This window comes from Ammodytes marinus, assembly GCF_949987685.1.
Source record: "Ammodytes marinus genome assembly, chromosome: 3".
NCBI lineage: Eukaryota > Metazoa > Chordata > Actinopteri > Uranoscopiformes > Ammodytidae > Ammodytes > Ammodytes marinus.
Genome location: NC_137232.1, coordinates 14,067,861 through 14,094,021, shown reverse-complemented (window position 1 = coordinate 14,094,021; position 26,161 = coordinate 14,067,861). Strand labels below are relative to the sequence as shown.

Below are 26,161 nucleotides of genomic sequence, written 5' to 3'. Positions count from 1 at the left end.
TAACTGGACGGAGTAACTTAAACAAAAAAAAATTAAAAAAAATCTCCTTCATAAGGTAATATAGGCTTATTGAAATTGCAATGAGTTTATATCACCAAAGGCATCTAATGTTGGGAAAATATATAGGCCTATGTGTAACGTAGTGGCACAGGTGTGTTCTGACTGAGTAGTGTAATCAAATAGCGTGGGAATCAGTCTGTGAATGTAGCCCAAAGGTAACACAGTCCATGCTCCAGATGAACGCTAGCAAGGCAAGCAAAGTGTCTTTTATGCCCGTGAATGTGCCCGAGTTAATTTACTGCAACCAAGGCCTACCTCTTATGTGCTTCGCCTCTTGATAACCCCATGGACCTATTAATAAAACCCGCACCACTAGATGCAAGACACCTGACACCAGCTAAGTGTTATTAGCATGAGACCACTTAACTACACTACAGGTCGGAGCGTGGAAGCTATAAAGGTAACAACAATAAACCCATGTTGTTAAATTAGAGTAGGTTTAGGCTACAGTCTTTTAAACTGTTTTTCTACTCAATAAATAGCCTACACAAGTATTTTTCAGCAACGTATTAGGCTACTTACAGGAGTTGTAAATAGGCTATGCCATACATTAACCATATTTTATGGTTAAAGTAGGCCTAAGGAGCTGTTTGCAATAACATTGGATCAAAAGTTCATAGCCTACATAGCCTAATTCAATTGATTCCTGCTGATGTTTTTTTTAAATATTTTTTTATAAGCCTGAATATGTAGCCCATAGACACCTGTTCGCAGGCTACAGTTAATAATTGAAAAAGCAATGAATTTACACCACCATAGGCATCTTCAATTGTTCTTTGTATTTGACAAACAGCACCGGTCATAGCACAGCCATTGACCCATATTGCTCCTGCTTTGCTTAGGTTAATATTTAAACACCGTAAACCCCCCAGGCTAGGGGCAGAAAACATGTCGTGTCATGCATACTTCAAATACCTTCTAAGTGCAAAAACAAGTTTCAACAGGTATTTTTCTGCTGCTAACTTTATAAAGTGTCTAACAATATGCTGATTTTGACTTGCGATAATTTTTCACTTACAAATAACTATGTGTAGTGTCATGAACGTTCCCTCCCCCGATTCCTTGACAACGCCTTGTGACGTCAGCTGCGGTGAAACTTGAAGGAGATATATAACTCACCGACTCACCTACACTACAGTGTTCAAAGTTGAGAAGAAACTAAAAACCAAAACACTGTCCCACGCTCGCTACAGGATTTACAATGTGAATAACCCGCTGGGGGATCGTTGCCTTTTTCAAAACCGTATCTAGGACGTTGGTTGCCAAGCGATCTCAATATTAAAAGTTCTAGAACTTTAAGAGTTAAAGGCACTTCCGTGTTGGGACTTGTGGAATTCCCACCAGGATTCCCACACACACAGACGACATGGAGTTGAAGAATATGACGGAAAATGGGAACAACAACGGTGCATCTAGCGAGGTGAGTTGATATACTGAGTTGATAATACTGTAAATATGTTTATTGTATGTTTAGTGGACTGCCTTACTTTATATATGGGTGCACCTGCTCACACTCGAGCGCTTAGAATTGCATAATGATTAGGCTATATTTTTTTCCCCACACTTTTTTTTTAAGACATAGGCTAAATATTTAAGAGATTCTGGATAGGTAATACAATCATCACCATAACTCATCTATATTGTTGCAGTCTTATAGATAATTTATTATAAAGTGGCCCATTTACATGACTTTACCCCATGATCATAATAATTTAAATATCTTATAGGCCTAGATAAAAATAGGAAGCATTTTTACATGTATATACTGTGTTTGTGTGTGTGTGTGTGCGTGCGTGTGCGTGTGTGTGTGTGTGTATGTGTGTGTGTGTGTTCTTGGAAAAGAAAACATGGTAATTAATGTGTTGTTTGTTTGTGGTTGTTCAGACATAATAAGAAAATCTATTATAATAGATTAGTAATCATTAATGAATTAGTTGCAAATAGTTGCAGACCTATGCAACTTTACATACAACATGATAATTATGCACAAAAACATTCCTTTGCATTTCACCGTGATATATATTTTCCCATTATCCAGGTCCAGGCAGGTAACGGAGAACGTCAGACCCACAACAATCCTGCTGCCTCAGAGGGAGACCGTTTGGTAAGCTAACATCAACGTTATGCTGCTTACAATAGGTCTTTGATGGTTTTGTTTAAGATCACAGTCTCTTCAAGTGATTAGAGAAAATACAGACATTCTGTTTGGCATGAATTTTCATACATTATGTTCAATAAATTTTTTTTTTGGCTTATTTGAAGCTAAGGCACTTAGGTGATTCTTACTGTTCTGAGTTACATGGTTAAATGCACTTATAGGGAAGTTGCTTTAGGTTCAAATTAAAATAAACATATTTTCTTCTTTGTCTTTTCAGATGAAAACTGGCCGTAATGGGAGTACGTCCGCTCCCAGTGCAGCACTGGACAGAAATCCCAGCATAGAACTCGCTACCAAAACGGTAAGACATTCATAAAAGTTGAAGTTTCTTGGAAATTTCCTCACACACTAGAAATAAAGGAAGTGTTTTTACTTCAAAGGAATCATAGTCACATCAAAACTTCTGTGTTACTGTGTGAACGCTCAATGAAAGAGACCACACCAAAGGCTACCAATACAGAGCTTTATTTTAATGAAGCTTGTCAGTATTTTAACCCCCTACGAGGAACTTTTAAATGTTGGTGAAACCGTCTCATTTTTCCTCTGATGATCATAAATAAAATAACATGTAACAGCAAACGAGACCATCAGTGCAAAGAATGCTTTTTTTAATAGTTATTATTATTAATGCCTTTGCTTGGGTCTGATTTCCTGGGAACTTAAGCAAAACAGACTTGAACATCCTGTGTTTATGAACGCTACTAAACAAAACTTCCTAAACAAATGGACGCGCTGCTGACACAAGCTTGCAAATATCTTTTGGACAGGAGGTGCTGGTATAGTTTAAACACTACCACTTCTGTCCAAAGGGGGCGCTAGAATTAACACAAAATGAAAGATCCTCATAGCCACTTTAGAGCATACTTTTCTGGCAACTTTAGAACGTTTATTTATGCTCTGTGTTAGTATTGTTTCTTGTATCTTAAGTCCATTTAAGTGATACTCCATTGAAAATCTTAGTATCAAACTTGAACCCATATTGACTAGACATTTCTTGACAAAACAATTTCAACAGTTTTTTTCTTTGATTTGATTTTGTTATTAATATTTAGTTGTTAGCCTGCCCCCTTGCGTGGTAGCTGCTGCTGCTATCGGTGTATGAATGTGTGTGTGAGTGGGTGAATGTGTACAAAACAATGTAAAGCGCTTTGAGTCTGTGAAGAACCAGGGAAAAGCGCTATATAAGTGGAGTCTATTTACCATTTACCATTTGTTCCAACTTCTATTTGCACTTTGTAAGTTTCAATATATATAAATGATTATTATTATTCCGTTTCCCTTTCAGAGCAAATGGTCCAATGTAGAGAGAGAGATGAATGAGGTCATGTTTTGGAAAGTGAAGCTCTGGATGGTCATCATATTTATCCTGCTCCTCATCGTTGCTGTTATCATAACTTCTTTGGCCATTTGTGCAGGTTAGGTTTCATTTAATTAAGCCCCATCTAAGAATATGTGTATCATACGTGCATATTGTAATACTTTGATTAAAGGTGGGGTTAGCAATTGTGGAGAACGCTTGTTGTCAAAATCACTTCTTTCGTACTGTGTGAGCGAGCGCTGTAAAAAAAAAAACATCTGGTGTTGATACACAGCCTAGGCTCTGTAAACTGGAATGTAAAAAAAAATAAAATAATTGGGTATGTAAACAAACAGGGACCACCGTAGCTGTAGCAACATGCCTGTCTACAGAGTCTGAGCTTAGTATTAACACTGGATTTGTTTTCAGTGCAGACATACAGTACAGTACGGACATAGATATTCTCTGATTTTCACATTTATTTAGACAACAAGCGTTCTCCAGAATCACTGACTCCACCTTTAAGGCCAAATTGTACATTGTTACAAAATGACAGCACTAGCATGTAACATCAATGCTTTCTGCCATAAGCATGTCGACTATTTCAGTTTCTGTTTCACGTTTTGACACATTTTGTCTTTGCACAGCGACCCATAAGGATGTGGACGATACATTTGACCGGACGCTGTTTGTGGTTCCACGCTCTTTCAACGGGAGTTTCCAGATGCCCAATGTGGTTTTCAAAGATGAACTTTTATCTGATTCCTCTGATGAAAGCAAAGCTCTGGCTACTGACCTGCAACAGAAGGTTTGACACACTACCATCTGTATTTCAAATGGTGTGCTTAATAAATGTATGTTATGGTTGTATTTATAAGTTATTGGAACACATGTATGTGAACTGTGGAACATTCTGATAAACATTTATATGGTTGGCTTTTGTAAATGAGAGAAAACTGTATCTCCTCACGATCAACTACGTCTCTGTACTGTGTGCATGGAAAAATACAAAGTCTACGCTGTGTATTGGGCCCTTCGTTGTCAAGTGATTTTGACAACAAACATTCTCCAATCATCATCAGAGAAGTGACTAAAAGTGAAAGTAATGTTAGAAAGTAGCGTGGCAGACTTGCTCAGTTCCAAGGAAACACACCTTCTCAACTGAGACAATAATGCCACAAGCTTTACAAAACAGAAACCTGTTAATCACAACTCTTGCCCAGAGCTGGTTTCAACTATTTACATATCAGTTATTTTAGAAGCCCTTTTGCAGCAGCATGTATCTCACAGTAAAGAAAAACAATGTAGGCCTAAGTATCGGCTGAAAATAAATCTCTTGTTAATACACAACCTAGGCTCTGTAAACAGGTCTGTAAACTAGACTAGAATTCTACACATTGCAACTTTTTAAAAGCCTTTTGCAGCAGCATGTAGCTCACAGTAAAGTGAAACCGAGTTATTATCAGGCACTAAGTAACTGCTGTCTTTGTTGTTCTTTGCATGTCTGAACCCGCTCCACCCAGCTGGATGTTCTCTACAGATCCTCCCCCTCTCTGGGAAGATACTTCTCACAGGCAAGAGTATATGGCTTTAGGTAAACACACACACACACACACACACACACACACGCACACACATGCACACACACACACACACACCTCTACGGGACAGTATAAGGGTAGGGAGAGAAAATAATATGAGAGGTAGGTATTTTTCGAGAATAAAGTCGACAGTTCAAGTTGGAGTCAGTGATTCTAGAGAACGCTTGGGTCTAATTCTCCCATGAGTCCGTCTACGTTTTACATTTTATGCAATTTAACCACAGGAAGCTACATGACCACAGTCACACACCAAAACACATTGCTGTATGTCTGTCTGTAGGTCATGTGTGTGTTTGTTTGTGTGTGTGTGTGTGTGTGTGTGTGTGTGTGTGTGTGTGTGTGTGAAATATGTTGAGGTCATGAACTTCCGTTTTGTCGTTACCACAGGAACCCTCCAGTAATGGCTGACTTCCAGTTGACTTTCCTGACGCCTTCAGACGGGCAGGAGGAGCTGAACAACTTCACTCTGAGCCGAGAACTTGTGTATAATGTTCTCAGACAGTTTCTATACGTACAGACGGAGGAGACGGGCCCAAATTACATCAATCCAGCTTCAGTTAAGATGGTTGTAGGACACTAGTGACAAATGTCTAACGAACTAACAGATTTTTTTTTTAGTGTGTGTATTGCTTTCTTTGGCATTTAAAGGTGGAGTCAGTGATTCTGGAAAATCACTTGTAAAAAATGTTTTGTGTTAATACACAGCCTAGGCTCTGTGAACGGGTATGTTAACAAAGGGTGTGTATCAAAGGGGGTTCACTGTAGCTACTAGCAGCATGCCCGCCTACAGAGCATAGGCTGTGTATTATCACTGGATTTTTTTTCTCAAGCGCACACACAGTACGGACAGGTAGCAGATCGTGAGGAGATATTCACTGATTTTGACAAAGTGATTCTGACAACAAGCATTCTCCAGAATCACTGATACCACCTTTAAGTGGGACAGTGTGTGTGATTCTCCCACGAGTCAGTCTACGGCTTGTATTTGATGCAACTTAACCACAGGACGCTACATGACCACAGTCACACAGACACACACTAACACAGTCACACAGACACACATAGCTGTCTGTCTGAAGGTCATTTGGATTTCATTGTGTGTTCTGTTTTTGAGGCTTTTAAGTTGAGAACACTGCACGTGAATAGAGCAACCTTTTTAACTTATTGTTATCATCATGCAACTTTGCCAGTTGATTTATTAAAATGAAAAAAATCTGAAATGTTTGAATAAATTAGCAAATTTGGCAATATGTAACTAATTATCTGAACATTTGCATCTCTTTAAAAACCAAAACCCTCGATGTTGGATAGAGCCTTTATTCACTTTATAAATCAATAAGATGCATTTTCTGCATGTTTTTAAATCATAAATCAGACAATTAAAAACACATTCTGCGATCAACTTCAGAATAGTGCTGAAAATGATTATGGAAAATTAAGTTGATGTAAGTGCTTTTGAAGTTGAGATGTTTGGTTCACAGTATTGAAAAAAAGTAACTAATGTTGAGATAATGGCCGTTAAAGATGGTTGTCTTACCTTAAAACTGTCCTTAATCAAAATGAATCAACTACGCCGTATTTTATAAGTAAAATGGACATTTGCCTTCTGTCAAAATTAGTAGTTCAACTCACAAGACACTACCAACAAAAAGCAGGGCTGGACTGAGTATATATGAAATACAATTTTTCAAATGGTATTTGAGATTTTATTTTTATTACTATTACTGTGCCTTTTTAATTGCACATTGAAGAGTACTAGTATGAATTTCAGGGCTGTAATTAGTTATATTAATTACCTGAACTTAACTGTGATCTATGTTTTACCATTTCCGTACAAATCTGTTGGTGGTGGATATGTTTTTTTTTTAAGATATTTTTTTGGCTTTCAAGCTTTATTAGATAGTACAGAGTTGAAATGGGGAGGCAGAGAGAGAGGGGGGATGACCTGCAGTAAAGGTCCACGTGTCAGATTTGAACCCGCGACCACTGCAACAAAGGCCAGAGCCAATATGGTATGCGCTCTATCCACTACACCACCGGAGTGCCCCGGATATTTAATGCAAAATACATGTTATAAATAATAAGTGTTAATATTTGTATGTGTGACAGTGGCAGTCCCAAGTGACCTTTGTTTTTCTGTTGTCTCCCTTGCTTTCATTGTATTTTTCCCTTTGAGAATTTCTATTGTTATTTTCTGTTTGAGTATTGTTAGTAGCCGGTTGTTGCATTTAAAGGTGCTACAAGGAACTTTTAAATGTTTCTGAAACGGTGTCATTTTTCCTCTGTTGATCATAAATGACATGTAACTGCAAACGAGACCATCAGTGCAAAGAATGCTATTTTAATATAGTTCTTCTTAATGCCTTTGTCATGGGTACGCTCACCTAGGAACACCAGCTGGCGTGGTAAAAACACTACCACTTTTGTCCAAAGGGGGTGCTAGAATTAACACAAACTGGAAGCTCCTCAGAGCACCTTTAATGACATTGGTGGTTAAGTACGTTTATCAACTTGAATTGTGTCAGTCTGTTGAATTTAATTTTTTTTTCTGAGATTACACCAGTTATAATAGGTGCATTGTCTATTAAATATGTATTTTGGCGTCATCTAGTGCTGAGATTCTAGATTGCAACGCTCCTTTGCTGATAGTTCCCTTTCAGAGAATTTACAGAAGCTACGGTGGCCTTCAAGGACAAGAAGCTAGTTATTAAAGATGGCATCATCCACCACTGCCTCAAGTCTTTCCACAATATCAAGTGATGAGGTGAAGATGTATTTAGTTACTTATTCTATAGTATTTCTTCTTTTTGTACTTCCAACAGGTGCATTTCTCCAGGACGCTGACTATATATAAAAACGTGTTAGGCCGTTAAGTTTGTCCCTGCTGTGCTACTGTAGAAACATGTTTTTTTATGAAAAATGCAAATTTACTTTCCTCACTGCACCTTTAAGAAGTGTTCTTAAGTTTCTGCCAAATATATTCGCACAAAGTAATGGTCGACAAGATGGTTATTAATTTGTATTTGCACTCGCTACAAGACTTTATGGAAATATTTCAAGCTTGAGGCAATTATTGCCATGTATTGCTTTTTGTATCAGTATAATTTGTGTGGTAGGAACGGGTTGATGGTTATGGTCTGATGAATAATGATGTAAGATATTGACATATTTGAAGATTTGTCATTTCTCAAATAAAGAATATTTTTACAGAGACAGTGTTTGTCACTTCTGTCACCCCGGAATTCCACTGGCTGCGCGTGCGGTGTCCAACGGTTTTGCTCCGTGCGCCCACGTCCGTCAATACCCACCGGCTCCGTTTTCAAAGCAGGCACGGCCAGCTCCGCTGAACAGCTGGAGTCGCGAGACCGAGGAGTTCCCGCGGTAATAAAAGTGACGGGCGATCGCTCTTGATAATATGATTCTCCTATATGGTATTTACACAACAACGAACGCACGGAAGGTTATTGTTCCCATCCGAACGAGTAAAAGAACAGTGGACATGCTTGTATGTGTCTCTGTTTTGAGATTGTCACCTGCAGTGAACACCGAGTGTCTTATTTTGAAAATTAAACGGAGGTTTTATTGTTTTGTCGGCGCTTGTGTTCCTGTCTATCTCGATGTGTTCTGTGCTAAATTGATGCGGTGAGCTCCGGCATCCGGCAGAAATAGAAGCAGTGCGTATTTCACCGGAGAGCTGGAGCAGCAGCGGAGCAGGGAGACGGTGCAGCGGACGTGGTGGAAACTCACCCACTGACTGCTCTTAATTGTATTACTGTTTCTGCCGTGCTGGAGCGGAGAAGGACCGGAGGAATTCGGCCTTTACCCCGGAATTCCACTGGCTGCGCGTGCGGTGTCCAACGGTTTTGCTCCGTGCGCCCACGTCCGTCAATACCCACAGGCTCCGTTTTCAAAGCAGGCACGGCCAGCTCCGCTGAACAGCTGGAGTCGCGAGAACGAGGAGTTCCCGCGGTAATAAAAGTGACGGGCGATCGCTCTTGATAATATGATTATCCTATATGGTATTTACACAACAACGAACGCACGGAAGGTTATTATTCCCATCCGAACGAGTAAAAGAACAGTGGACATGCTTGTATGTGTCTCTGTTTTGAGAATGTCACCTGCAGTGAACACCGAGTGTCTTATTTTGAAAATTAACCGGAGGTTTTATTGTTTTGTCGGCGCTTGTGTTCCTGTCTATCTCGATGTGTTCTGTGCTAAATTGATGCGGTGAGCTCAGGCATCCGGCAGAAATAGAAGCACTGCGTATTTCACCGGAGAGCTGGAGCAGCAGCGGAGCAGAGAGACGGCGCAGCGGCCGTGGTGGAAACTCACCCACTGACTGCTCTTAATTCTATTTTTGTTTCTGCCGTGCTGGAGCGGAGAAGGACCGGAGACGCAGCCGGTGGAATTCGGCCTTTACTGTCACCTTTTCTCAGGCTAGGATGAACCGATTTCTAAAATCTTTACACATTTATACTACATAGGATCTCAGAGTTCAATTCACCTTCATATTCCCACCGATGAAGTAGGTCTTTAAGCATCTGTTTGATCTGAAACCTCTTGGTAAATGTGTATCTTCTCCCTAGTTTATTATTCCTTGCAGATGGTCCTCTGGCAAAGCAAAGCACTTTTTCCAAGCCTTAATAGTGCTGTTTAATAGAAGGATATACTAAGATAATTATATCATACTATACTATGCTATGCTATGCTATGCTATACTATTATTATACTAAGCATTTCTTTCCCACAAAATGGGAAATGTGCTGTGTGTTAAACGGGCCGTTCTACATGACAGGATCACATGATGGTCAGAAGTTCATCAAGAGATTTCAAAAGTTCATAACTGTATAAAACCAACCACACCACCTGCTCTTTGGAATCCTCAAATATTGCAAATGTTGATTTAACCATAATACACTGGCACACACACACACACACACACTGGCACACCTTTGTTTAGATAACATTTATCGATTTAGTTTGGACACTTTTAGTTGACTTAAGGCGAGACACTGAAGGTGAATAGGGTTCAGTTTTTATCTTATAGATATCATCATGAAACTTTGCCAGTCTATTAGTTATTTTAAAGCAATATTTTCTATTACAATTGTTTCAGAAATGTTTGAAATATGCAAACTTGGCGATATCCAACTAATCATCTCTCAAACAACAAAAACATAGATGTTGGATAAAGCCAGAGTTAGAATCTTTATTAAATGTTTAACAGATTTAGGAAACAGCCTTTTTTCCTTTTATAAATCCCAAAAATACTTACCAGTTCTTAAACATGCATTCTCCGCATGTTTTTATGTACGAAATGTATCATACAACAGACAATTGATAACAAATCCTTCTGCAGTAACCTACATAAATAGTGCTCAGACTGAATATAGAAAGTTTAGTCGATGTAAGTGCTTTAGAATTTGCAATTTTCTGTTCATAGTGTAAAAAAAACGCTTCTTAAGATAATTGCCGTTAAAGATGGTTGTATATAAGAAATATACAGATGCAAACAGACTAGTTTAAGTCAAATCAACACCTTAATCTACATTTTAGCCTCATATTTATACTAGTAAGCTGTCTATAAGGTTAGGTAAGTTGTTTTCGTAAGGCGTCTATGTCTGCTCTTAGTAGTCTTAAGTAAACACTTTGTTTAATCTTTTGGCAGCTGTAGTGTAGACATGTTACATAGCACAGTCTGTAGGCTGTGTTTCTTAGTAGTGGAGCGGCTAAGTGCTACAATCTTTCAATTTGTGGTACAAGCGTGAACATTGTCATGAGCAGTCTCCATTGGTCACTTGACATGAAAATTGTCCGAGACAAAAATAAATAAATAAAAATGTTAGTGAAAAAACGTTTTTTTTTTTTTTTTTAACACATTTTCAAATTCACAATTTCAAATGTCTCTTCTTGTCAAGCGACCTACGGAGACTCATGCTCATGCCAATGTTCAAGCTTGTATCATCAACTGAAAGATTCTGACGAAAATAAGCACTTAGCCGCTCCACTATGCTAATACAGTAGCCACCAGGTTGCTGTGATAATTGTAGTCAATTGTACAAATCCTGTTTTGCAAATTTGTTAATTGTCTAAAGCCAGATTTACTATAAAAAAGGATTTAGAGTCTTAAAGGTGCACTATGCCGTTTCAGAGGAGGGGGATTTGTTTTTTCATTTCTCAGAGCCTGTAGTAAAAACATATTTTCTCTACATGTAATTCTTACTATTGAATAAATCATGAATCCAAAATATTTTTAGGCAACTGAAACCAAGTCTAGAATATGTTTGTAAACCAAACTGTGGGCCCTGCTGCTGTAAACAACAACAGTGAAACAGTAACTTTTCAGGAAGCATTCTAACTTCAAACAGTGTTCCAGGGATCACATTTTACTGTGAGGAAAGTTTCTTTATTCAGTTATGAGAATATACCTTAGAAAACGTTAACTTATCTGACCCACCCAAAGTTACATAGTGCACCTTTAAATGTCTGTCTAGTTTATACAACAGCACTTGACCACAAGTATTTATCGTTCCTTTAATCCTCCGAGTTCAGTCCGAGATCAACCGGGGCAGTGTACACTTGTTTATATACATTCTAGTCTGTCTATTTTAGAATATTTATTGACTCAAATTATCTCACGAACAAATTCCCCTCTTAGATGCATTTACTATATATCAGATTTTCCTCATAAAGCTGTAGGTAATGTGTTAAGAATTGAGGATTATGAAATGTATCTTATGAATGTCCTAAAATAGCCTAATCCTGTCCTTATGTTTGGGTCATGGCCGGTCTGAATTGCTCAAAATAGGTTATTAACACACACACACACAGACACACACACACCACACACACACACACACACACACACACACACACACACACACACAGACACACACACACACACATAAGGTGTCTGGGTTCATATGACCTGGTTTTGGGGATAGAGGATGGAAATAAATGAAATGGTTTGAATTTTTGCAAATGTTCAGCAAAGCAGTCCTTTTATTACAGGTAAACTCAATGTGCTCTATATTAAAGTTAAACAACAATTATAATAAATAAAAGAATAACACACACACACACACACACACACACACACACACACACACACACACAATTAAATGTAAGAGGTTTTTCTTTTAAGGCTTGACACTGCAGGTGATCATGAAACTTTGCTAGTTGATTACTTACATTAAAACAATAATTTTTGGTATTATAAAAAACTGTGGCTATTTCTAACTAATTATGTGTATATTTGCACATTTAAAAAACAATCGAGATGTTGGATAAAGCCAGTATTACAATCTCTAATTACATTTTACAACATATTATTGTCCATGATTTCACAGAACAGGTTGGTTTTGGGAACCGTTTTTTTTTTTTTTTTTTTTCATTTTGTAAATCATAAAAGACCATGTACAGGTCTTAAATAAGGCATTTTCAGCATGCTATTAAGAACAAAATGTATCATCAATTGGACAATTAACAAAATATGAATAAATCCTTCCTTAATAATAGTAAAGGATGATTATGGAAAGATTAGTTGATGACACCATTTAGTAAAATCAACCTAAATGTACATTTTGGACTTTTGGATCCCTTCTACCTTCTTTGAACTTTTTTCATATTTTATTAATTGTATTTTTGGAAAGTTCAAGTCATTCTTTAAAGACATTGTTACAAAACACCCTATAAGCAGTCTACAATACTCGTGCACTTAATTTTCAACATTAAAGAAAACAATACATAAATGCATTTTTGTGTATTTATCATTGATAATAACATCATAAATAATATATTGATAGTTCAGAAGGCAAGGCAAGTTTATTTCTATAGCACATTTCAGACACAAGGCCATTCAAAGTGCTTTACAGGGGCATAAAATACATGATTCAAAATTAGAAATAGCATTTAAGAGATAGTAAAACATAGAAAATACAGTTAATTTCCAACATTAAAAAAACACTAATATATACAATGTATATCTATCATTGATAATAACGTCATATATAATACATTAAGAGTTCGGAAGAGGCTATAGTTAGCTAAAGGCTCAATTTGCGTTTTCCAGAAACATCTCCTTTACCGATCATGTTTGCTTAATAGGATGAATCAATTCCAAGAGAAATTCCCACGGTTAATTCCCTGACCAATCCACACGTTACGGTTTAGGTTAGGGATGGGTTAAGGTTAGGGATGGTCAGGATCGTAAGGTTAAGACCTTTGACTGTATGTGAGAGAGTTTAAGACCTTTGTGAGTGGGTGCACAGCTTTGTGGGCAAATAATATATTCTTTTGTTTGCATAGATTACATACAGCTTTGTGTCTAGGTGAGAATGCAAAGATTATGGCGGAAAAGACAACTTGACAATATAATAAATACTTGTAAAAACATAAGGAATTTTATTTTCCCCTCTTCAACTATATTTATATCACATTCCATCCAACTCCCATTCAGCTTAAAGGTGCAGTCAGAGATTCTAGAGAAAGCTTGTTGTCAATCAGTGAATATCTCCTCACGATCCACTTCCTGTCCCAGCCTAAGCTCTGTAAACGGGTATGTTACTTTTCTCCAAAATCACTGACTCCACCTAAATCACTGTCTCATTCAAGTTCTTTATCTGCAATAATCTAAAGCGGCACATCAACGCAGACCCCATCATCGCAAATATGAGAAAAACTACTATATACTTTCTCAGAAAGTAAAAAAAAAAAAAATCTGAATTCACTAACACTAGGAGGTCCATTTCTACACATCCATCAAGTTCCATCAAATGTATTTATTGCATAATTAAAAAAACAACCATAGTTGACCAAAGTGCTTTACAACTCAAAAACAAAATGTACAAAATATAGCAACAAATATACAATATAAAAGTCTCAGTTCTTATATGAAATAGTTACCCTATTCAAAAGATTTGGAGCAATCACTGCAAAAGGCTTGTCATCAGTGAAAGCCTAATTGCCTCAAACCTTCCCAGTCACGACATTCACTCTAAAGCTTACAGCGTATTGTATCTAAAGGGTTAGGAGATCCCCCCTACCCTAATGAAAAACCATTTATCTCCTACGCACTTTCACCCTCCTAGGAGATGCCTTAGGTCACTCCCTACTCAACCCACCTGCTTTTAGAGACAGCTTGTTGATCACTGCAATAAGAACACTCAATGTTCTGCAGTCACAAACATGCATAACATCATTTTTTACAGAAATGTATCAATAAATATTCTAATTTGGCAATGTCTAACTAATTATGCGTACATTTGCAAGAAAAATAAAACAATAGGATGTACAGGTCTCAAATGCATCATCTGGCATTATGAATCAGACATTTAACATCATATGAACAAATCCTTCTGTGATAACCTTCGGAATAGTGCAAAGAATTATTATGGAAAGTTTTGCTGTAAGTGCTTTAGAAGTTGAGATTTCTGCTTCAGAATATTGAAAAAAAAATAATGTTGAGATAATGGCTTTGAAAGACGGTTGTATAGGAGAAATATACGGACGCAAACAGACAAGGTTTAGTCAAATAAACACATACATGTACATTTTTGAACTTTTATTCACGCTAATATCAAAGAAGAAATGTTATGGAAGCAAAATAGCCAACAATCTCAAAATGCAAAGTGCTTGAAAAAAAAGAAGAAATATTTGCCTGCAGTTTCTTGCCTTAAATTACAATTGTATATTCCTACAAGGCAGATTAATTTAAATATCACAATTCAGGAGGCAATTCAAAATGGTTTCTGGTGGGTGTAAGGAGTCAAGAGATGAAAATCAAATAAAATAATTTTTATTTGTATAGCCCAATATCACAAATAGACATTTGCCTCAGTGGGCTTTACATTCCATACAATATGACACCCTGCCCTTACGCCCTTAGCTCGGCTGAGAAAAAACTCCCAGTAAACAAAGTAAGGTCTTCCCCGTCCCACGTACTAAAGGCCTATAACTACCTGACCTCACTGTAGGGTCTTCTTTATCACGGTGTGACTTGTGTGCCCAACTTCTTGGAATTCTTGTGTACTTTATCCAATTAAAGGGTTATCTCTGCTTTGGGCGGTCCCGGAGACTTAGAGAAAGATTAAAGTGGTCTTTGAATGAGATTTTCAGTAGGGGCTCAGTCAGTGCTGTCCTGAATACGGCTGCTTTTTAAATCACACGCACTCCCTCACACAGGACGTCCCAGATAGTGTATACCGCTGTGGTGTATAAGGGAATAAGAATGGGTGGCTATGGCTCGAGCCTGGATGATATTTTGGAGGAGGACATGCACCACTGGTATAATAAATTCATGAAGGAATCTCCGTCGGGATTAATCACGTTATTTGAACTGAAGACGATGTTAGATATGAACGGCATGACGGAGGAGGCGTCCAGCTACGTGGACCAAGTCTTCTTTACTTTTGACATGGATGGAGTAAGAAAATAACTGGGAATATTTCAAATAATTATTGTTTCGTATCGTGAGAAAATAATTAATTGTGTGGTCCCTTGAGCGGTTTTTGCAACAATTTTTCTAGGATGACTGTTCTATCCATCTACAGTATCTATCTATCTATCTATCTATCTATCTATCTATCTATCTATCTATCTATCTATCTATCTATCTATCTATCTATCTATCTATCTATCTATCTATCTATCTATCTATCTATCTATCTATCTATCTATCTATCTATCTATCTATCTATCTATCTATCTATCTATCTATCTATCCATCTATCTAAGTTTGAAAATATGAAAGGACTTCAATTCACTAGCGCAAGACATTAAAGGTACCCTTACACCTGTCGACTTGAGCCTGCACTCCAAAGAACGCTTAAGCGGACACATGTTGGTGTAGCATTAATGCCAAATGAATGAAAGGCAATTTTTAAATTTTTTTGTAACCAACTTTGAGTTCCTGGATTTTTATTTCTTTTTATTTGGGTCATAACTATAAATAAAATTGTTGGTCAATTCCTTAAAATCTAATTATTTCTCTCATATCATGTGTAGCACCAAAACTTTGCTGTAGAAATAGAAGGCTTTCTGTATTATGTTAATGGTTATACATTACGTAAACAGTGTAACTTTTTAAAAGGGGCCGATCAAAGATTACTGACATCTTTGACACTTTAAGAGGGATCAACTGAGGTTAAACTCACTTTCACAAAGCTTAGTGCCAAAGGTCATTAAAGGTGCTACGAGGAGCTTTTTACTATTTCTGAAACCGTCTAATTTTTCCTCTGATGATCATAAATTACATGTCACAGCAAATGAGACCATCAGTGCAAAGAATGTTATTTTTATATAGTTTCTCTTAATGCCTTTGTCATGGGTACGCTCACCCAGGAACTACAGCTGTTGTGTTAAAAACACTACTGCTTTTGCCCAAAAGGGGTGCAAGAATTAACACAAACTGAAAGTTCCTCGGAGCACCTTTAATTTGACACATTTAAAGGTATTTGTAAATACCTGCTATAATTGCATCAAAATTGTATTACCGATATATAGACTTTGATATAATAGAATGAAAAAAAACTATAAATGCTACAATCTTATTTTGAAAATGTTCATTGAAATAACACATGAATTCATACGGCCATTGCCTAAAAATGTTGAACGCTAGCATCTTATTCTGAAAATATTCATTGAAATAACACATGAATTCAATCGGCCATTGCCTTAACTGTATCTTTTCATATGTTATTTTGCAGGACGGATATATAGACTTTGTGGAATACATTGCAGCGATTAGTTTACTACTGAAAGGAGAAATAAACCAGAAGCTAAAGTGGTACTTCAAGCTTTTCGATCAAGATGGAAACGGGAAAATTGACAAGGATGAATTGGAGACAATATTCAAGGTAAATATAATATATTTTATTTAAAGGTGCAGTGTGTAATATCTGAATATTTAGTGGCATCTAGTAGTGAAAGTTCTAAAATGCATTGCTCCCTAGGTAACCCCCTACACTTTCGAATAATAACAAAAGCTACGGTGGCCTTCAAGGACAAGAAGCTAGTTACTAAAGATGGCCTCATCCACCACTGCCTCAAGTCTTTCCACAATATCAAGTGATGAAGTGAATATGTATTTAGTTATTCACTCTATAGAACTTCTTCTTCTTGGTCTTCCAACAGGTGCATTTTCTCAGGACGCCCACTTTAAAAATTAATATGGCCGTTAAGTTTGTACATTCTGTGCTACTGTAGAAACATGGCAGTGCAAAATGGCAGCCTCCACGGTGGCAAGCCCCGCTCTTATGTAGTTCTAAGGAAATAAAAATACTTTTATTTTCAAGCGATTATACATTATTTTAAACAAACTTATGAATATTATATTACATTCCTACCAAGTCTGTCCTGAAGAATAACAATAAATTCTACACACTGCACCTTTAAGTTACAGATCTAAAAATAAGACACTTAACCCCTTTGCTGTTTCAAGAATCGTGAAGATTAACTTCTGCTGTTCTCTGAAAGTAGAGGTGGGTTTAGCTGACCATGACCTAAACATGCCACTTAATCCATCTTATGTTAACCCACAGTCTAAATTTGACCTTGCCTGGGACAGTTAAACCCTCTCAAATAAGTCATACAGCTTTTACCCTACGTAACCCTATAACTTACATGGCAACTTTAAATTCATTATACATTTTTTATTATTATTTTTTTTTTACCATTATTATATTGATAACTGTGGTACAAACCCTGTCAAAAACCCCATCGATTCTGGGGAAGCTTGTTGTCAAAATCTTTTTATGTCAAAATCAGTGAATATCTCCTCAGGATCCACTACCTATTAACCTGTCCGTTCTGTGTGTGCTGAGAAAAATCCAGTGTTAATACACAGCCTAGACTCTGTAAAAACAGTAATGTTGGCAGCTACGATGGGTCCCTTTTGTTTACATATCCTTTGTTTGCATATACCCGTTTACAGAGCCTAGGATGTGTATATAACACCAGCTTTTTTTCAGCGCACACACTGTATGGACAGGTAGCGAATCGTGAGGAGATATTCACTGATTTTGACAAAAACATTAGTCGCTGATTCCGCCTTTAAATCAAAATGTATTGCGGCACACACCACAGCCTGCTATGTGCCATGGATGTAGTGATAGTAGTCTGCTAGTTGGTTCTTGCATTCAGAAACTAAATACAATTAACTAACCATTGACTTTGTAAACTTTTTCAGGCTATTCAAGACATCACGCGAGACTACCAGATCCCGCCGGAAGAGATCGTGACTTTGGTTTATGAGAAGATTGATGTCCACGGAGAAGGTACGGAATATATTTTATTATTGTCTGAACTACAATACATTTTGTTCTTAAAAAAATTATGAAAATGCGTATTTAAGACCTGTAGCCTACATAGTATTTTCTTTTATTTATTAAATTAAAAAAAACACAATCCAAAATCTATTTAGAAAAAAAAGGTTTAACTCTAATATGTTGTAAAATGAAGAACATCTTGATTTTAAGTTTTAAAAGAGATGCAATTCACACATCAGTTTGATATTTCAACATTTGCATATTTACTCAAATATTTCAGAAAAATGTAAATACAAAAAATTATACTTGTAATGTCAATACTCAACTGCTTTCATGATGATATCTATAACTTAAAGAAGTACCCTATTCACTTGCAGTATCTCGCTTAAAATACCAATACCCATATGCTATTTAAAGGAATACTTCACCCAGACGGAACCGGCGTTCTATCGTTATAAAATCCTAACTCTACATGTTACCTGGTGTGATGTCACACATGGGAAAATGTAGGGTGAGACTGTGAGACCATAAAACACTCTTCCTCCCTTTTCTCAGGCTAGGATGAGCCGATTTCTAATGTTTTTGCACATTTATACAACATAGGATGTCAGAGTTCAATACACCTTCATATTTACACCAATGAAGTAGGTCTTTAAATTGCCTAAATGCCCATTTTTTAAAATCTTTTCCTACCCGTCTTTTCAGGTGAGCTGACGTTGGAAGAGTTCATCGAAGGAGCCAGGGAACATCTAGACATAATGCAGATGCTCACCCAGATGATGGATCTCACCAACGTCCTGGAAATCATAATCAAAGGTCAAAAGCAAATAGAAAAAAGCGACTGAAATAGAAAATCAACAGAATACGGATTTTTGGGAAGAATCTAGAATTGGAATTTTGGTGGATTCCAGAATGAAGGAAGCAGTGTTGTTGAAGTTGAAAAATAAGTGTACAGTACTGTCTGTATGTGCTTGAGTACTGAAGACCCAAGTCAACCTGCAAAGACTAAAACTGGCTGAAAAAGTTCCATGAAGATATATTTTCTCTGTATGTTGCCTAAGAAAAAGCAGAGATTGTTGTCTTCTTCCCCAAAATGCTTGTGCTGTCACTGTTCTATCCCACTATTCATCGATGGATTGAACCGTGGCCCTTTAGGTTCAAGGTTCAAGTTTATTTTTAATTTTTGTGTACTTGCACACATAAAAAACAAACAAAAAAATGTGTTCTTACAACATATCGCGAGACAGATAATAAATGAAAAGATATAAAGTAGAGCAGCATAAAAGTAACTAAACTTTTAAATATAACAATTTGAATTTTTTGACGTCAGAATAAAATTACATACACTAACCGGAAGGAACCGGCACAGTTCGCCTGTGCAAACCAAAGCGATTGGGCTTGTCAATAGGTCAACGGTATGGAGTGCTAAAATGACATGAAGTGCATAGAGTGCAACATCATTTGGTAAATAAACAAGTCCCAACATGCACACAGGACCGTTTAGCGCTGTTGTAAAGTTTATCTTATGACTGTCGGCAGAGGCAGGCTAACACTACCCATTAACTACCAGTATTTGAGCTAAGCTAACTAGCTATGAGCAAACTATAAAAAATAATTCTTCAAAAATGCAGTTAAAGGAAAGGTTTCTGTCGCCTTGTCTTGAACCCAAGACTGAGGCAAAAAGCTCAAACTTAATTTTTTTTGACTATTCCTTTAAATTTGCAATATTTGTGGAACTTTTGTTTGTATGTTTTATGACTACATACATGTCAATAATACATAGTTCCGGACATGGAAAATTCAAATAGTCAAAAGTAAACCGTGTCTGCTAGCAAAAGTGATAAATAGCACTCAGAAAAGCTGTCTTTTAAGTAAGATTTGTATTGTAAAACAGAAGTTTTCATCACAGTACTAGTCATAAGTACAAAAAGAGTTATGATAAACCACATTGAATGCCTCAATCTTTGTACATTTCAGAGAAAACTCACACACAGGAGGCTCTTTGACCTCTTCCTATGCCGTCTACTTGTGATCGTTTACATCGAAACAACTTATTGTTTGTTATTTGTTTCGTGTTTTATTTTGTAAGATCTGCGTGACAATTACTGTTGTCAGCCTAGGCTCTGTAAACTGGTATGTAAACATAGGGGCCCACCGTAGTGACATGCCCGTTTACAGAGCCTAGGCTGTGAATCAACACCAGATTTTTTTTCCAGCACACAGAAAGCAGGTACAGGTAGTAGATTGTGTCACACTGTATATTATCTGATTTTGAAAACAAGTGATTTTGACAACAGACCTTCTCCAGAATCACTGACTCCACCTTTACTTGGTTGGTAACTGAATTATATCCATGTTGTGAATAAATGTAAAACATATTCTACATGAAATGTGATGTTTTACGAGATTTAAATGTCATTAAGGTTGCAATGTTGCCTTAAAAAACAAAACGTGTTTTAATAAAAAAAAAAAATACAAAAAAACTGTGTTTACTTTTTGCGGTATATTCTTACATTTTATCTACTTTTACTAAAGGAATTTTGACAACAAGTGTTCACAAGAATCGCTGACTCCACCTTTAATTCCCCAAATACAGGGACAGCATTGGCTTCAAGAAACTCTGTTAATATCAGTAGTCTCTTGGCAAAGCTATATATAACCATTGGAGTGTGTTCAAATCTTTTCAAATTAACCCCTTGCATATTAATTTAAGCAGCCAAATCCTCAATTTTTTTTAAATAAATATTGTAACATTTTTAAATGGAAGTCTGTGAATGGTTTCCAAACTCCACACTGTTTCAAAATATAAATACACATTTCTTTCACAAGTATGTTTAGTGTATCTTTCAGTATATTATTATCTAACAAAATGTGCTACACTTTTGCCTGTTAATTTGTATTTTGGAAAATGCAAATGTGTTCCTAAAAAAACAAACATATACAGTATATAGACCATAGACCAAAGCATGAAAATACATCTTAAATCCCAGTCCTATAAGAGCAGCTACTGTATAACAGCCTAACCAATAATCTTTGCCTTTTCCGAGTGATACACACCCTGCGTTCCAAATCACATACTTTTTATTTTTCCTACACTACCTACTAAAGTACAGAAGAGTTTTAGAGCCACAGGAGAGAAAAAAAATCAGATAATGAAGATTTATTTTTCATTATGTCGAGAAATGTTGAGAATAAAGACGAATACTCCAACAGGCTCCTGGAGTTAGTGGGGCATCTATGTATTTTCAGCATACTACAATTGACATGCATGTATTGGGACATTTTAAATCTTTTTCTGGGATACTAAATAGTAGGGAAGTATGAGGATTGGAACGCAGGGACAAACTGGTATTTTCTTGTTCATCATGGTTCTTTCTTGGCATCTCTTTCAAAGTAACTGCCAAGGGACACACTGTCCACAGAGCTTTCATTTACAATTGTGCAAATGAAATACCAGAGGTTGTCAAACACATGAATGACCTCAGGATCAGCTGCCAATTTTATTTTTTCAAACTTTCTGTCAACTCATTATTTGCTTCCATTGATTTAGATAATATCAGGGCAATGATAATTGATAGGTTTTATATAGCGCTTTATTGCCTAGGCACTCAAAGACGCTTTACAGGGTTCCTGGTTCAATTCGTTCACACACAGTCATACCGGTGGTGGTAAACTACTATAGTAGCCACAGCTGCTCATCCGAGTTTTCTTTTGGCCTTTTTTTAGCGATGTTATGTGCAACCAGGCAACAGAAGAGCCGAGAGGTCAAGTGTATGTGATAACCTGCTAAGCTCAACACAGCTGATTTTGGCCTAACACTAAGGATGGAACAGGAAATGTATTAATTAATTAATTAAAGGTGCTGTAAGCGGAATGGTTCTTTTAGCTAACTTCCTGTCAGTTACTGCAGTTAGCAGTCCCCTCGCTCGTCCCTACGTCACCACATTAATGCACTTCGGTCTTCAAGCAGTGAGCTATCTAGCATCATCTCAGATCCATAAGTGTGATAAAACATGATAAAAACCATCAAAACAGACATTGGGAAGGATTTTTACCTGCTCCGCCATTGTAGGCACATAAACATTCACCCATGTGTCGCTCTGGTGTGCACCGGTGGCGAGACCATGGGTGAGACGGGTTTCGGTTTGTAGCGTTCTCTCTTGTGATTGGATATTAATTTCGGATCCCCAGAAAAGTTTATCTGACGATTTCATGCAGAGCAGCTGACTGAGTGATCGGCTTTATGAAACGCGCACATTATGTAAGTGATCACTGTATGAATAAAGAGCGATTTAACACTTATATTAACATAAATAAACCGCTTACTTCACCTTTAATTAAATCCCAACAAGTAAAATGGTAAATGAACTTGACTTATATAGTGTTTTTTTGTCGATTTTCTCACCCCAAAGCGCTTTACATTTCTTACCACATTCACCCATTCACACACACACACACACACACACACACACACACACACACACACACACACACACACACACACACACACACACACACACACACACACTCATACACCGACGGCAGTAAAAAGAAAGAAAAAGAAGAAAGATCAAACGGTGGACATGCATAAAGAAGTAATATTTACAGCTGTATTTATAATAACACATTTACAACTATGAAAATCATAGAGCAAAATAAACTTGCCCTTACACTTTCATTATATGTTGGAAAAAAGTTGAAAAGAGGAATAATTTATTTAATTTCACTCCCTATATAATTTATTCATGATTTATCAGCTTCCCGTTTGATTTAATTGTATACTTTACCAAATGTCACTATATTCATATTGCCTAAAGATTAATTACTTATATCGTTATTCTTATCAAAAATATATAAATCTGTTATCTATAAAACATTTTTTATATAATATTTGTATTGTGGTTGTGGTTGGTTCTTTTACTTGGGTCAACATTTGACATCAACTCATGTCAAATCAATAGCAAACCATGTTTTCCCTTTATAGAGAAGGTATTCAAACACAATGGTGTGATAGATGGGGAGATCTTTGGTTCAGAGTATTGAAAATTGTTGAGATACTGGCTGTTGGAAGATGGTTGTAAAGGAGAAATATACAGACGCAAACAGACAAGGTTTAGTCAAATAAACACCTCAATGTACATGCTGGATCTTTTATTTATACTAGTATGAACGAAGACATGTTATGGTAGCAAAATAGACAAACATCTCAAAAGTGACCAGTGCTTTAATGTTTAATGCCTGCCATGTTACACCTTAAAACTAAGATTAAAATGGGTCAGAATTTGAAATCAGCTGATGTAAAATCAATATCACACCATGCTATGCCTTAATACGGTATCTTCAAACACATAGGCTAGTTAATGATTCGAAGGATGTTAATTTTGGTGCAACACTGTCTGCACTGGTCAAACATTAAAATGTTAAAAAAGTTTCAGGTTGTGTAAATCAAATAAAAGATAAGAGTTTTTTGACTGCACATAGCACCCAAAACGTTCCTAGATAGTCTTGCGTAGCCCTCACCTATCGGGCGAGGATATTATGTAACACACACACACACACACACACACACACACACACACACACACACACACACACACACACACACACACACACACACACACACACACACACACACACACACACACACACCACCTTTTCTACCCACCTGTATAAATACACCAGTAACTGCTCTCAAATCTTTGCACTGCACTTCTGAAGCTGTCCCACCACCACAGTACAAGAAGACAACTCGCCTACAACATCCAATTGAAAACATGCAGTTTGCCGAGAACAAGTTCAACCAGAAAAGCCTTCAATTGGCTTTGAAGCGCTACAGTCACGCCGTGAGCGACATGGAACAAACCATCCTCCTGCCGACCCTTCTACGGGACGTCCCAGCTGATGACGCTTGGGACTGCGTGGAAAATTCCGACGAAGATTCTTGCGGAGATCTCTATGGCAACTACGTGATGCTGAAGGCCATAAGAAATACCGTGGAGAGCGGATTGATTCCCCTGGACGACCACAAGGTAAACAGCAACAACCATGGCAACAAGGGCTTGGAGCATCTCGTGGACACGGACCCAGAAGCGCTGTTTCGTTTCCACCTTAAAGGACTGTTTACTGTGATGAACGACCTCACCAAGAAGAGCCAAGGCCTCACTGAGAAATACATGGACATTATTGGAATTTAGAAGAAAGAAATTAAGCAAACATCCGGCGACTGAAAAAAATGCTTTAAACTGTAGGATATGTAACAAAGACAACTGCACTATCTGAATTGTCTGAACCTATGGTATGCTAATGTTAAGATAATGACAGTTAAAGATGGTTGTATAGGAGAAATATAGCCTACAGACACCAATAAACACCTAAATGTACGCAACTGAAACCTGAACCTGCAATATTGTGTCGACATCAAGCAAAAATGCTGTATACTGTATGTAACTAAGACAACTGAAAATCTGTGCATGGAAACTATTCTTTATGAATATGTAATAAATGTGCATTACCAAAGAACATTATCTTGACTGAACTTTCTCTTCATTTAATAATCTAACGGAAACTGTATTGGACTAGCGTTTTTTTAATGGCCAATGTCAATATTTATAGAGCAGACATAGCCGATGTATAAGACAAACATAAACACAAGGTAAACATTTGGTTAAAATATGTAGAAAGCGCTATCATTGCTCACACACAGCAGACACGCTGACCAGGCTGTCTGCAATTCATTTGTTTATCGTTTTTAATTGACCTCGTGATCCTACACTGATTATCTCAAAATGACATTTATAAAGATACTCTGTCTACCTTTTAATTTGAACATATGGAAAAAAAAAATCATTGATGAAATAATTGTGTCTTCATATACAGCTCTGGAAAATATTAAGAGACCACTCCAAATGTTCAGTGTCTCTCGTTTTACTATTTAAAGGCATATGTTTGAGTAGAATGAACATTTTAGTTTAATAATATAAACTACTAACAACATTTCTACCAAATTCACAGTAAAAATATTGTCATTTAAAGCATTTTCAATAAGTTATTTAGAGATTTAAGAAAAATCCAGACTGGTCTCAATTTTTTCCGGAGCTGGTATGTCCAACCACACAAGCAAATCCAATAATGTTTTGACTCATCAGGAAATATTCCAGTCAGAAAATGTTGAATTTATATTTTTTATTTTATTTTATTTACATGGATATATTGAACACACTGGCAGAAAGCAGTCACACATAGACCGCTGTAGACAGATAGTCTGAAATGATTCTCTCTCTTGTCCCTCTCTCAGCGAATGGGATGGAACGGCTCAACGATCTCGGCAAACGTCTTTTTCTCTGTGAGACAAAAGAAAAAGAAAAAAAATATTTGATTATACTTTTTACATTTTTATTAAAGATTATTATCTGGCATTTGCAAGCTTTATTTGACAGTACAGGGTTGAAATGGGGAGACAGAGAGAGAGAGAGAGAGAGATGACCTGCAGTAAAGGTCCACGGGCCGGATCCAATATGGTACGCGCTCTATCCACTATGCCACGATAGCACCCCTTGATTATACTTTTACATGCACTGTCCGCCACACGTATTATAAATTAATCGGTGAAGTATGTAAACAAAGGGGCCCAACCCTAGCTATTACATAGTTAACATTGGTAGTAACACCAGATTTTTTTTTTACCACCGCACACTCCCCCCCACCCCCCCACACACACGTAGCGGATCAAGATGAGATATTCACTGATTTTGACAACAAGCATTCTCCAGAATCACTG

General features: G+C 37.0%; 4 protein-coding genes across 4 annotated transcripts in view; 3 read left to right on the top strand and 1 right to left on the bottom strand.

Moving 5' to 3' along the window:
• The first annotated feature begins 1,184 nt into the window (after nt 1-1,184).
• Nucleotides 1,185-8,250, top strand: c15h3orf52 (chromosome 15 C3orf52 homolog). Its single transcript, XM_080053162.1, has 7 exons — nt 1,185-1,480; nt 2,099-2,164; nt 2,436-2,519; nt 3,504-3,633; nt 4,163-4,323; nt 5,039-5,109; nt 5,504-8,250. Exons 1-7 carry the CDS (start codon nt 1,427-1,429, stop codon nt 5,694-5,696), a joined length of 759 nt encoding a protein of 252 aa, XP_079909288.1. The 5' UTR covers nt 1,185-1,426; the 3' UTR covers nt 5,697-8,250.
• A 7,097-nt stretch (nt 8,251-15,347) lies between these two features.
• guca1c (guanylate cyclase activator 1C) lies at nt 15,348-19,229 on the top strand (the record flags this gene model as incomplete). The annotated part of the gene is made up of 4 exons (XM_080024733.1): nt 15,348-15,542; nt 16,825-16,974; nt 18,306-18,393; nt 19,090-19,229. 4 exons carry the CDS (start codon nt 15,348-15,350, stop codon nt 19,227-19,229), a joined length of 573 nt encoding a protein of 190 aa, XP_079880859.1.
• Nucleotides 19,230-24,158: 4,929 nt separating this feature from the next.
• Nucleotides 24,159-24,578, top strand: thrsp (thyroid hormone responsive; the record flags this gene model as incomplete). The annotated part of the gene is made up of 1 exon (XM_080053656.1): nt 24,159-24,578. The coding sequence occupies one exon, from the start codon at nt 24,159-24,161 to the stop codon at nt 24,576-24,578; it is 420 nt and encodes a 139-aa protein (XP_079909782.1).
• A 978-nt stretch (nt 24,579-25,556) lies between these two features.
• The window catches only part of ndufc2 (NADH:ubiquinone oxidoreductase subunit C2), a 1,899-nt gene continuing 1,294 nt past the window's right edge, over nt 25,557-26,161 (bottom strand). Inside the window, exon 3 of the mRNA XM_080025124.1 lies at nt 25,557-25,724. Coding sequence (XP_079881250.1) covers nt 25,675-25,724 — 50 coding nt within the window. The 3' untranslated portion in view covers nt 25,557-25,674. The remainder of the gene's footprint in view (nt 25,725-26,161) is intronic.